The sequence below is a fragment of the Chamaea fasciata genome, unplaced genomic scaffold (assembly GCF_029207755.1).
Source record: "Chamaea fasciata isolate MVZ Bird 193981 ecotype frontalis unplaced genomic scaffold, bChaFas1.0.hap1 SCAF_6, whole genome shotgun sequence".
In the NCBI taxonomy this organism is placed as follows: Eukaryota; Metazoa; Chordata; class Aves; order Passeriformes; family Sylviidae; genus Chamaea; species Chamaea fasciata.
Genome location: NW_027094091.1, coordinates 5,382,777 through 5,396,370, shown reverse-complemented (window position 1 = coordinate 5,396,370; position 13,594 = coordinate 5,382,777). Strand labels below are relative to the sequence as shown.

The following is a 13,594-nucleotide window of genomic DNA, read 5'->3' as shown; positions in this document are numbered from 1 at the left end:
GCTTCATTTGCTCCTGTTAAGGACCAGACTCTGAGGAAGGAAGGACTAGCAGGTTTCAGATGTTACACTCCCTGCTCACTGATCTCATGAAGTTGAAGCTGTCTGCTGCAACCTAAAGCCCTTGTTTTATTTACATATTATTAATTACAAAGTATAATTACATTCAGTACAAGCAGATTCTGGATTGTATTGTTAGTTTACAAATTCAGATGGTTTTGATCAACAACTTCCCTGTAGCACCATTCATATGGCTGCCTTAATGCCATTACACAAAATCTGCAACAAATGACCGTTTGCCCTGGAGAATGGAAAACACAGAGCTCAGAAGCAACAAAAGCAGAATCCGAATTTCTGTTTTGCTATGCTCTTTGAGAGCTGGGATCCTCTCTTAATGAAATCACACAAAATGGTGCAAGCATAAACCAGATTAGTACAGCATTCATGATGACAACCATGAGAATGTGTGTCACAGTTTCTGGGTACTTCAGTGTGTGTGACAAGCAGTATATGACTATTTAACGTATGATTGCCTGAAAGACTCTCCAATAATATTAAAACCTGAATAAGTGTTGATAAATTGATTTTGTAATGAAACTATCAGGAAAGACCTTTCATGGAAAACCTGTGTGTTAAAAAATTGAAATGAAGTAAATCTTTTGGAAAGGGAGTGTGTAAAATGATCTCCTCACTTCCATTAGACACATTTCCCCACTTGTCTCCAGACACCATAGACCCTTGCAATTTTTCTCCTTATTACTAAATAACAACAAATATGGACATGCTTACACGCTATTGTGCACCTTTTCAGTCAATGGCACAGGGCAAAATTACTGTGTGAGGAGCATGACTAAGGGGATGATTTCACCTGTAATCTTGTTAGTGCCAGAGGTATGGGCAAGATAGTAAAATTCTAATCAATACTTTGACTTTCAGAACACCCTCAGGACCTGGGGAATTATACATCCTTTTTTCCTTCATCAGTTCAGCTATATCTAACCTTAGGAGAGAGAAAATCTGCAACACAATTTTGTTAATTTTATTTTTCAAAATCAATTATTTCAATATTGTAAACAACAATAAGTTGTTAACCAATTCTTTTCTAACCACACATCAGACAAAAGCAAGAGTGAAGGTGAACAGCCAGAGACAGATCCAGTACTCCCAGATCACTTACCCAGCAGGAGTATCTTCACCATCCAGCTTTGCATCTGCTGTCTTTTGACTTGTTTCTAATTCCACAATAATTTTGTCTATCTGACCAATCATTCTGTTCACTCTCTTTGTCAGTCGCTTGCTTGCCTTTGACTCTTCCACTGCCTCTTCCTCACCAGTTTTAGAAAGCTCCTTTATCTCTTGCAAATCCTAAAAGAAATGGTCAAGAGAGAGAAAAGGTTTTGCTGATTTGAATTTGCAACAACAGACACTACTGACTTCAAACAGCATTTTAAGACACGAGCTATTTGTAGACAAAATACAAATGCAGAGACATACAGAGCCAGACGGAATTAGAACAATAGATTCTAACACTGCTGCCTTTTTCATGCACCCCATACATGTTATTTTCCACACCTTTCATAAGACTGGATAAGGTTCATTTTACTTATCTTGGAAGTTTCTGTAATACTGACATCTACACTTGCTAAGAAAGAACTGCAGCACGCAGCAGTCAGTCAGCTCCTGTTACCCCAGTCACCCTGGGAACAAGAGCCAGGAGCAGGATTCTCATCTGCTGGGAACTTCTCCAGTGATAACAATTGGGCTTTGGACATGTTACACAAATGAGGCTCTGCATTGTCACATACAAAGTTCATTCACTCGGCTTCAGACTAACAGACAACCAAGAAAGATAATCTTTAAATTTGTGGATCATTTCTGTTAAAAGTAAACATGAACAGAAAAAGAACTTCATTGCCCCATTCTTTACCTCATTATACTCCTGGATATCATCCTTCAATTCTTCAAGCTCCTCCTTTTCCTTTGTTAGTGATTTTTTCTGTTCCTGCAGCTTGTTGCAAGCATCACTCAGCACATCAATCTCCTCTTTGGTGATTTCCTCACCCTGTACAGAAAACATACACAAATTAGTGAAAGGCACATTTGTGATCTTCCTCCAAGATTTTCAGTCTTTTAGAATAAAAGAGAAACTCAAGATTCTTTTTCCATGTTTGGAGTCACTACTATTATTTTGGAGTCATTAGTCATTTTGAGGCTAATGCAAAGATTTTAAATGGTAAGGCAGTTAATTTGCTATGGTAAACAATTTTTTGAAGTGTACCGGAAATAAGTTCAGCTAATGTGACTGATTATGTGAGTTTTAGCTATTTGAAATTCCATACCTAATCATCTTATTTTAGAACGTTTTACTTCATTCATTCCTGGGTTAAGCAATTAAAACAACTGAGAAACAATTCACCATGTACGGGAAAAGATAAATTACACAAAAAAACCTGTAAAGTCTGGAAAGTTGAGCTGTAGAAAAGTTATCTTGAATAACCTCTGTGAGAATGAGGATGAACATGCATGGTTTGTGAAGTACACTTGTCTCTTGAAAAGCTAGGAATAAAATATGCACAGGCCCATTCCATCTACATATAGTGCAAGTGCCCCCCAAAACAGGTATATTAATTTCAATAATGCACATAGATAAAGGAGATTGCTCTGAGATGTTTTGTGCTGACTTCAGCTTCTGCATTGGCGAATTTTCAATTCACTAAGTAGTTGCTTTTAACTGACAGAATGTGGTGAGAGGGTTAAAAGTGAAGCAATTTGTCATGGTTCTCACATGAAAGCTCTGAATCTTTACATTCAAAAGTAAGAAAATGTGTGGTTATCCAGAGTACCTTAATGCCTTCCAGCACTGGTGCTGTATCTATCAGTGCCTCTGAGTGGACTGCTGCACCTGCCCGTGCCAGTTCTGGTTCAGTTTCCACTGCCACCTGGCTTTTTTTAGCTTGCAGAGCAGTTGCTTCAAGATCTGCTGCTGGTTCCACCGCTTTCTAAATTTAAAACACCTCATTAGGTTTCATTTAAAACAACCAAAACATTAGCTGTATTAGCATCAGTAAAGAATGACTTGTCAAAATAGAAATAGTTACCGAAGTTGACACACACATTTTTATGAGAAGAGGTTAAAAAACTGCAACATATTGAGTGGTTTTACATTCACATACCCACCTGTATTTAAAGAAATACTTCTGTGAGCTCCTGTGGCTTAATTTACTAATAGAGCCGCCAGCAGCTTTTATAGTCAAATCTTATACAACAACATTATCAGGTTAATGACAAGTAGAAAGAGCCAAAGATAAGAACATTTAAAATACAGCGTGCAGAAAATTAAAAAAAAAAAAAAAAAAAAAACCAAAAACACAACCACCAACAAAACCACTATCTTTACTACAGAAAAAGAAGTCTTCTCTTACTGCTTTAATTAAGGAAGAGAAATCAAAGATAAGACTGAGTCAACATTTTATAGTAAAGTCTTGTGCTGCAGTCAGTTTAAATATTCTCTCACATCTTCCATATGTGGATTTAAAGTCCAGTTTCTCACAGACAATACCCAGAGCAGAGGGAATAACTCATAACCTGCTAGTTTTCACATCACTTGACATTTACTTCTCAATAGTTGTGAGCAGAATTTACCATGGCTGCAATTTCAAGGGTTTCTTTGGCTTTCTCTGCAGCTTCAGACATTTTCTTTTCCTCATTTTCTTTTCTGATGGCTTCCTCTTCCTGAAGTGTTGCTTCCAGCCTCACTTTGTTATCTATTTTTTCACCTTCAACTTCTGCCACTTTCACTTGAGCCTCTTTGGCCTAAAAATAACAAAAGTAGTTCAATAGAAGTGTGTATATATACAAACAGGTATGGCTGCATAATGTAAGTTCAAATATCCTGACTGAGATAGGTAGTACGGGTATGCTACTGAATAATGTCAAAGCCCCCAAATGTTACCCTATTTTTGCATTTCTCAGAAAAAATTACTCTCTTTCTTGAGAAAGTTTTCGGTTTTGCTGGAAACATGAACTTTTCACCCTGATATCGTACATGTTCTTAATTCTCTTTCTCTCAAGACTACGAACAATTGACTCTGATAATTTCTCTCCCTACATAACATCATACATTTTCAAGTATTAATGTCCTTATACAGCCTGAAGAAGCACTCACTGGTTTTTTGGAAGTGAAAGGCGTATTCTATATCTTCTTATGCTATTACTGTCCGCTGTCATGTAATCCAATATTGCCCTGTGTTTGCTTTATCCTCATACCTCTCCACATAGAACACAACTTCTGCGTTTGAAGGTCACTCAAATAAACCTATCTGTGATTTAGTTTTTCAAGGAAAAGCAAGGAACTGAGAAGAACATGTAGTTGTCTGGATGGATTTTCAGTCATGACACTGAAAGTTAGTTACACACCATGTCCATCAATACTTACAGCACTGTCTGGTAGTGTCTGAAGGGTTGTTTTGAGCTGATCAGCTGGAGAAAGGGTATCTGGAAGATACATAGCTCTGGATAAAATAAGCAACGAAGTAGGAATTTCCTGGTTCAGGTGCAGATCTAACCACTGTAAGTGCAGTACAAAAAAACAAGTCTTCAATTATAGGATGTTTTATTCTTTTTTACAGATAAAATCAAGCAGAAGTAAATACAATTTCTTTTACCACTACCTGTCAGTCAATATCCTAGCACAAGAACTCCAGACTATAACCAGCTAAGAATTACAGCCATTGCAATGAAATAAAGGACGATATATATTGTTTGAAGAAGTACTTCAAGAAGTATTGAATGAATATTTGAACAAGTGGTTTGTTTCACATGCATCGTAAAATCACAGAACCATTTGGGTTGGGTTAAAGGTCATCCATCTAGCTCCAAACCCCTGCCATGGGCAGGGACACCTTCCACTAAACTGTTACTCAGATCTCCATTCAGCCGGGCCTTCCACACCTCCAGGGGTGGGGAATCCACATCTCTGGACAACCTGTGCCAGTGTCTCACCAACCTCACAGAAAAGAATTTCCTCCTACTATCTAATCTAAACCTGCCCTCCTTCAGCTTAAGGCCACTCCCCCTTGTCCTATCACTACGTCCTTGTGAAAAGTCCCTCTCCAGCTTTCCTGTAAGCCCCCTTTAGGTACTGAAGGTGCTATAAGGTGTCCCTGGAGCTTTCTCCTCTCCAGGCTGAACAACCCCAACTCTCTCAGCCCATCTTCATAAGAGAGGTGCTCCAGGTCCCTGTAACCAACTTAGTGACCTCCTCTAGATGTGTTCCAACAGACCTTCCTCTAAACCAGGCAGCACCAAGAGACAACTGATCTACTTGGTGAAAACATCCTTAGAGCAAGATAATAACTGACAAGACAAACTTTCAAAATTGCAAACATATTTTGGATATATTTAAATTTAAATATCTATCTGCATCATCAAAGCATCATGGTCAAAAGGTAGCAACCCTCAGCTACCACATACTTACAAAGTACATGTGACAAAAGCTTGTTAAGAAGAAAGACTGTTTTAACCAAGCCTTTCATGGGAATCAAATTCATGAGGATCAAAACGACTTCTCAGAACCAGGACAATAATCAGAGCATCAGAGCGAACAACTGCAATTAGGTCTGTGTATTCAGTCTTGCAAAACCATACCTGTTTAAGCTGTTCCTTGAGACGCTCCTCTGTCACACCAAGAGCTCTCATCCCTCGGGCACGACAAGCTGCCTGCAGTTCTTTAACAGTCAGGGTATCAACTCCCTCTTCAGCAATCATCTGCACAGTGGAAAGGAAATTCGACCGTGTTAAGGAGTTCAAAACAGAGACACTACCAGCACTGCCCAGGCACGTGTTACAACAGCCACTAGAGGCTGCTGTGGTAACACAAAACAGCCTCAGCTGCTCCCACAGCTCCAGCATGGCCAGCCAAAGTCTAAGCTGATATTTCTATCAGCTCCCTCACAAATTAGTTTCCTAGAAATATTTTTTCTTTGTGATACAATTATTTAATTTCAATTAATGGTAGATTAAAAAAGGCCAGTGTTTTCTTAACAAATAAGGATGCTTCTGATTTTAAGCTCTTCAAGACTTTTTGTTCAAAGTTCTCAAAAACAAGACAAATAAAACGAGAAAGGAAAATGCATAGAAAAACAAATACACATATATCCACACACACTCATTACTGTTATGTGTCAAAATTATTACCCAGTGCCTATTCAGAATGACTCACCTTGTCATCCGCTTTTATGCTCCTCAACCTCATTGTCAGCTGGAAGCGGAGAAAGTTATTTGTCCCAATTGACTGAAGTTCCAACAATTTACAAAGTGCCACCAGCTGAGGTCTGGTCAGATTGTCCAGCGTCAACTCATCTTCAAACAGTTTAGAGAACCTTAAGATTTCCTCATTACTGGGTCTTTCACCAGTTTCCCTGATCTGTGAGAAAAAAATCAGAGAGATACAAAGCTTTTCAAATCAAATGTTATGGTTGGGCATTATTTTTAATAAAAAACACTCTCCTCGTTTGTCAAGCACTTTGCAACAGTTTTGGGATAAGAAATAGCACATAAGGAAGCAATGAAAGAAGTTTCTAAAAAAACAACCAACTTACTTAGGGAAAAGAATTGATGGTGTTGACAGTTTTCAACAATACTGCATAATGTACTTAAGATAAAACTAACAAAACAAAAATTAGATGCACCTGTGCACTAAGGAGCAAGTCTAGTTGAATTGAACTGCCATGAGACACCTCAAGAAATATACACGTATACCTTTGAGTTAATAAATAGTTGCTACAGGAGTCACACTGGCAGGTATTTGTTCTGGTACCATACTTACTAAATCCAGAAACACATAAGATGGGAAGATAAAGTAATAAGTTCACCCAATGGCAAAAATTTTGCAACATTGGTGTCCTCATGAAACACAGATTAGGACACTTAACTACCTGCTTCTCTCCACGACCACATTTGTTACAATACTCTTTTGCTTTCAATTCTTAGATGTTCTGCAACACCTCAGGGCAAATGTTTTTGTACTAGAAGTTACTCCAAAGTATAAAGCACTGTTTGGGAAAGGACTCTGTATCCTTTGTGATGGCAGGTTCTATGTAGCTGCTTGTACAAATGCAAAGTTAAGCTTTTCAGTGATGTGTTGCCAATGACTTACCAGTCATTAAATCCAATTACTGGAAGCTGAAATAACAGTTCAAAGAAGTAGGAGAAAAATTCCCTAGTCTCACCAGGTCACAGTAAAGCATTATCACCTGTATACATGTTGATTTTTCTATTTTAAGTATGCCACCAAAAGCTTATTAGTGACATCACTGCACCAAAAATCTACTGACCTTACAATTAAGTACTCCCAGTCACTTAACATCTTCGGTCTAATCATACATACAAAAAAACCCAAAAAACCATTTCCCAATACCTCTGCTTTTTAAAATCCTGTAAGGAAAACATAAAACTAGGTGACATCAAATACAGTTTGAAAACCTAACATTACCTGTACTGCCTGATTTATCATGCATACCTGTTTTACCTGAAAACTCAAATATTTTAGTGAACAGCTACTGAGTACAGGAAAAGGTAAAAATCAGGAGACAAGATGGCCTTGAGCCCATTAACCTTCAGGATACTTTTGTGGCACAGAGACCATCTTGAAAGAAAGGTCAAAGGCCTTGTTGTCCCACTTCGCCAGTGCCTTCACTACAGGAGCCAAAAATGGCACTTCAAAACCACAGGAAGTATTTTCTCCCTTGTTTAAAGATGAATTTTGAAAGAGCAAAGCATATGTTTCTTGAAAGTACAAACTGAAGCTTTCTAGCTACAAAGCAACAGAGACAAATTCTGGAATTATACAGCAGTCATGTTAAGCCTGTATTCAATGGTTCTGGTAACATCAAATACTTCATCACAGAAGCTGCTGCAAAAGAATAGCAAAAAGGTGGGAAACATTTAAGCTTCTTCTTGCTCTGACATTTATTATCCGGTACAGTGAAATGAGATCAATGAAGTTTGTCTCTGTGGCACAAATGAGAAATAAAAAGCTGTAAAAAGCACACCCACACATATGAAATGCAGGGCTTGAAACTTCTTTTTTAGTCATCAGAGGAACTTGGGACTTCCTCCAGCAAATGCAGAGTGAAACATCATTTATTTCCATGGAAATTAATGGCCAAATGTAAATTCTCAGTAGCAGTTCTTTCAGGAGAAAACGAAATGTTCCGAACATGAAGCATGGCAGTGGCAAGTTCCCAAAGCCTGCAGGGGTAGTTCCTCAGCCACTAACTGCTAGAACTAACCACCACTTACAATGTTCTGCAGACTCAAAAGAACAGAAACAGATGACTGCATAGAGGCTTCTAAGTACATGGACTTGGCAAGAAGTTACTGACTGGCAAAACTTGCCACTATGATTATGTGGGGTGATCTATGTGGGACTATCAGCATCATCTTATCACCCCACACTTTATTCTTAGCTCTGACATGCAGGAAAAGCTTAAGCTATTTTTACAGGGCTTGTAAAGTTCATGCCTGAAACCCCTGGGCTTATGTGCCTTTTTCTGTGCAAATACACACTCTCTTCAAAGGAGGGGACCACGACCTTTCTTTCAACAAAGTATCTGGTGATATTGTTGGCTCCACCTCTTATTCAACAGCCCCACTATTAAGAGAAATCAGAGATAAATACTGTCCTGGGAAGACTCAAGAAGGCATTTTTCATCTCTCCAGGGAGTACCTTACTCTCACCTACAGTTTGGTGAAAGGAAATGCTGTGAAACCTGAAGGCCATTGATGTAGGAGGCAGATGTCTGACACTTAAGTCTCTCTGTCAGCAACAGAACTTAAATAGAAAAATTTTGTACCAAGCACAGCAACCACATTCTAGTCAGTAAAACAACTGTGCACTTTAAAACTGTTTTTACAAGCAGATTTAAATTTGACAAAAAAAATTACATTTTTCCCCCCATCAAGTTCCAATCAGTTAATTAGTAAAGAAGTTCTCTCCCAGTTTTCATACCCCATGTTAAAAAAGAGGTCAAAACCTACATGAGGAACCACTGAGCACACCGTGTTTCATGTTAGAGTTAACTTATTAACAAATAAGTGAACAAGAAGCAAATAAGCAGAAATATAGTGCTTCTAGAATTGGAGAGTAAAAGCACCAGCTAGAACACCGAAGTTAATAATAGGAAAACTTCATAATACTGACAAAAAATAAATTTATCCTAAAACTACTACATTGTGCTTCTTCAAGTCCAACAAAATAAAGGTATTTGATGATTACCACTGACCAAAAAAACCCACAAAGTTATTTTCTGTAGGAAGAGAAAATACATTTTCTAATTTTTTTTACCTTTTGAAAGAATGTTGAAAAATCTTTTGTAACATTTCCCTTGGCTGCTTTATTTTTTAAGGCCATCTCCTCAATGGTGTCTTGAAGGAATTTAGCCAATTCAAGCTTTACTCTCAATTCTTTCTTCAATCTTTCCTCCTGTTAAAAAAAAAATTGTTTTTAAAAGTTCCTGCCAGAAACACATGGACTAAATATCACTTCTGCCCCCAGACAAGTTATGTGGAGTAATTCTGGACTTCTGCTATAATACACACATTCCAAGCAGGCATTCACTCTTCCCAAAGATCCCCAAATCACAATGAACAAGCTGAAGAGCTGAGGAGCTCACTATGTGCTCTGAAAGTGAAAACTCGTGGGGCTCTTTTTGTGGAACAATTCTGAGAAAATCTAACTAGAATAAATAAAGTTTTAACAAAAAACAAACAAATAGAGCATAATAAGCTATTTTAAATATTAAGCATACATATGAAAAACCTTGTATCAAAGTTTAAGACTACAAATGCTACAATGTCTATTTTAATACAACCAGAAAAATAAAACAGCTATATTTCTTCTTTGTAGGAGTCATAGAAAATGGAAATGAGGATAGCACAGAAGACGAGAGGCTTTCAACCCTGATAGCTTGGCACCTGCACATACAAAAACCAGGATGGCACTGGTTCATTATTATACATTAAAAAGCAAGATCTTCAAAATAAGTTAAGGAAGATAAAACTACTACCCCAATACTGGGAAAAAAAATCTACTTTTTTAGAATTTTTCTAATTTCTTTACCAAGAAATTTCTAATTTTATTTAAAAATATCACTGGATTATAAATTCAGACCTGCTTACCTTTTTAGACTTTGTCTCAAATGTAGAGGGAAGCATATTAGGGAACAACTTAAGAGCTACTGGAAGCAAAAATTCCATAAATGGGACAACAAGAAAAACCAAGAAAGGGACCAGGCGAAAAAGATCAGCACATATTCGAAGAAACTGGAAGGGAAAAAAAAAAATGATAAGCTAAAATTTAAATACTTATTTTAAAAATACTTGATTTTATAATCTAATTATCACTTAGGCTCACATATATATATTTGCTATAAAGAAATTTTAAAATATCACAATAAAAAGATCTGACAAAGTCAGTTTTTAGTGTTTTTTTCAAGTTGCTATATACCAGAAAGTGCTGGAGTTTCCCCAGTTTTCAACACTATAGAAAGTATTTCAAAAGCCTCACTGTGTCTCAATAGGATTATTGAACAAGTATCTCATTTAAACCTCTTAAAAGCACCTGAAAACAGGAGGTGGTCATTTGTTGTCATTAAAGCTGCTTAACTTCTTTTATGCATCTTTATTTGTGCTCCACCACTTCTTACATGCATGAGCTACTATGGACTAAGTAATCAAGAATAAAATGAAAGATCCCTCCCCCTCTGCCTTATAACAATTGTAATGTACATTTAAATCCAGGGTAATGAGCCCAGCTTGGTAGGGTTTTTTTTTTTTTTAAACCATTGCTTTTCCAGAGCAGTAATCCTCTGAAGCAAGCGGCATTCGTTACTGAATCTTGAACTGCATGAAATAAATACTGTCCTTGTGATTTCTGCACACTGACAAATATAAACATTAGGCTGTACAGTCTATTATCAAATCTTCCAGTAATTGTTGAAAGCTTAATAACTCGGTTTATCTTGGGGACTATTTAAATCTCGCTTGACTCTACCTCGTTTTACAAAGGAAAAAACTGGTTGTTGGGAATCCCATGAGTTCCTAAATCAGAGGTACACTCTGGTACTCTACACCACAACACTTGATGTCACTCCACATCAAGATTTGATAAATGCAGCTGTGAGTGGCAAAAACTAGCAATATAAACACCATCACAAAAGTAAATCCATGCTCCCCACTCCAGCCCCTCCCCACAGCTCATGGCAATCAAGGGGAACAGCAGCAACAACCAGCACAGATCCCATGTCCTCAGGACTGACTTGCTAGAATACAAAACCTGTAAAACTTTGGTCAGAATTTTCTTACCAGCCAAAATTTTAAGCACTACTGTATGTGGAATGCACATGGTCTACAGATTCAAAGTTTGGCATTTTTCTTTGTATATAAAAAAATTCAGTTTCCCAGAAGGGATGCTTTGGTCCATTGTTCAGAGGCTCAAGGATTTTTCCATTCATTCCAACAACAGAAAGCAAATGATTACCATGGAGTTAAAAAAAAAAAAAAAAAGTAAGAAACTTTGGAAGAAAATTTTAAAACTCGGAAGAAAAGTATACTTTCTCTAAAAAAAACCAAACAAAAAAACCCAAAACAAAAACCAAAAACACTTCAAAAATTTTTATAGAGTACAGAGTTCCTGGTTTTGCCCAGTCTCTATTCTCAGACAGTGCGTGCAAGTATTTCTACAAAATCCATATCCAAGGAAGCAGTTTTACCACCAGATTAAGCCAACCTAATGCTAACCTGAGACGAGGTATAAAGAGCCATGAAGGTGCACTGGCAGTCACACCACTGACCCAGCCAAAACTGACCCATAAATACACACAGACAAGGGAAAAAGGATCAGTACAACCACGTGGGGGTGGGAAAACTTGATTTAAACACCAAGCTTTTCACAGCAGCACAGTCCTGGATCAGCTTTCACAAATCATGGAACTGCACCCTCGGCTAACTCAAGGAAAACAGCTTTATGCAGGAACCTAATACAATGGTGTACGATTACACACACAGTATTTGGCAGCACAGCACGAGAAACCTTGTGACTACTCTGTATCTGCTGCTACAGCTCGTGTATTTCACTCTTCCTTCCTCTGCAGGGCAGTTTGTAAAGCTGGCGGGCTTGCCACAAACTCTGTTGTGTTTGCCACCTCACTGCCGTGCCCCGAACCACCCTGCTGCCGGAGCCAGCACTAGAGCAGTCAGTTTCTTAAACGTCAGTATCATATTTTACTTCTTCCTGCCTTCTCTCCTAAGTGTAGATATGTGACCCTGTTGAATCCAAACCTCGCCAGCAATTGCACAAGCAGAATTTTGGAATTGACTTTTAGTTTACATAAGCAATAGGTCCCTTTGCATTAGCCATGCTGCAATTGCTTGTTCATGTGCTTGGATTACTTGGATATCTTTCCATTATTGCCTCCAAAGAGGAAGGAAAGGGCAGGCAGAAATAACTCATTTGTCAGCCTGCATGAAGATAAGATTTCTCTAGGATTGTCAGCTCATGTGCAGTTTAATAATTTTAAAGCAGTATATACCTCAATTTTTACTTTTTATTTTCTGAAGTTTATGAGCTAATCCAGCACCAAAATGTTGAGACTTCTTTAAATCAGTCAGTATACTACAATTTATGACTGAACTGATAAAAAATGAGCTGTGTTGAAACAAACTTGAAATAAGGCTTAAAAAAACCCCAAAAGGGTTTTGTTCAGCTGCAGGCTGGTTTGCTTTTCAGTGACCCCGGGTTCTGAGCTTAGCATGCCCTCAACTCCAGAGACAGGACGTCCTCTTCCTCCAAACACAGAAAACACAAAACCTAGATTGAGAAACTAACATTACTGTAGTTATTAAAACTATTTTCTCTATGTCTCCTACACTGGATTTGCATGCATATATATACATACATACATCATTAGATAAGAGATAGGTTAACACCAATGTAAACATTAATTTATATCTGCAAACAAATAAATGTCCATTTCATTTAAAAAGAGAATTAATACCAAAAGTGAACATTTGCACAAAAAAAAACAAATCCAGGAAGGCCAAATGCTAGATCACTACTTAAACATGAAGAAGACAGCTCTATCATCACCAGATAACAAAATCAAAAGGTAATCAAATGAATAAATCCATCTATTGATGGAATATTACTGCTGTTTATGTAATTTCTCAGAAGTATGGCTCAGTAAACATGAAAGAGGCAGGAAAATCAATGGTTCCAATCTTCCCCCTGGAGAATTTCCGATTCTGTTTTAAACCATGAATTAATTTGTCTCGCTTGGCTTTCCAAGCTCCCCAAAGCCCTCAATAAGCCAGCACAAGCCTGAACTGCTACTTCAAGAATTCCTGCAGTCCTCACCTTCCCCTATCCTCAGTTACTCTTTCTGGTACTACATAATCCCCTCTACACGTCAGCACAAACAGTTTTATTTATTGCTGAGCAACGTCTCAGCTGGATCAGCTGCCAAGCATTCTCTTGTATGAGCCAAGATGGCAAAACTGAAGGAGCACGAAGATGCTGAGACCATCAAGCAGTCCCAGG

The 13,594-nt window shown here is 37.8% G+C and overlaps 1 protein-coding gene across 1 annotated transcript in view; it reads right to left on the bottom strand.

Annotated features, from left to right (window-relative positions):
- Positions 1-13,594, bottom strand: part of LETM1 (leucine zipper and EF-hand containing transmembrane protein 1) — a 28,552-nt gene that overhangs the window by 5,883 nt on the left and 9,075 nt on the right. Inside the window, exons 4-12 of the mRNA XM_066185302.1 lie at positions 10,177-10,320; positions 9,344-9,481; positions 6,218-6,421; positions 5,644-5,763; positions 4,433-4,564; positions 3,640-3,810; positions 2,841-2,996; positions 1,925-2,059; positions 1,175-1,362 (exon numbers count right to left, since the gene is read on the bottom strand). Coding sequence (XP_066041399.1) covers positions 1,175-1,362; positions 1,925-2,059; positions 2,841-2,996; positions 3,640-3,810; positions 4,433-4,564; positions 5,644-5,763; positions 6,218-6,421; positions 9,344-9,481; positions 10,177-10,320 — 1,388 coding nt within the window. The remainder of the gene's footprint in view (positions 1-1,174; positions 1,363-1,924; positions 2,060-2,840; positions 2,997-3,639; positions 3,811-4,432; positions 4,565-5,643; positions 5,764-6,217; positions 6,422-9,343; positions 9,482-10,176; positions 10,321-13,594) is intronic.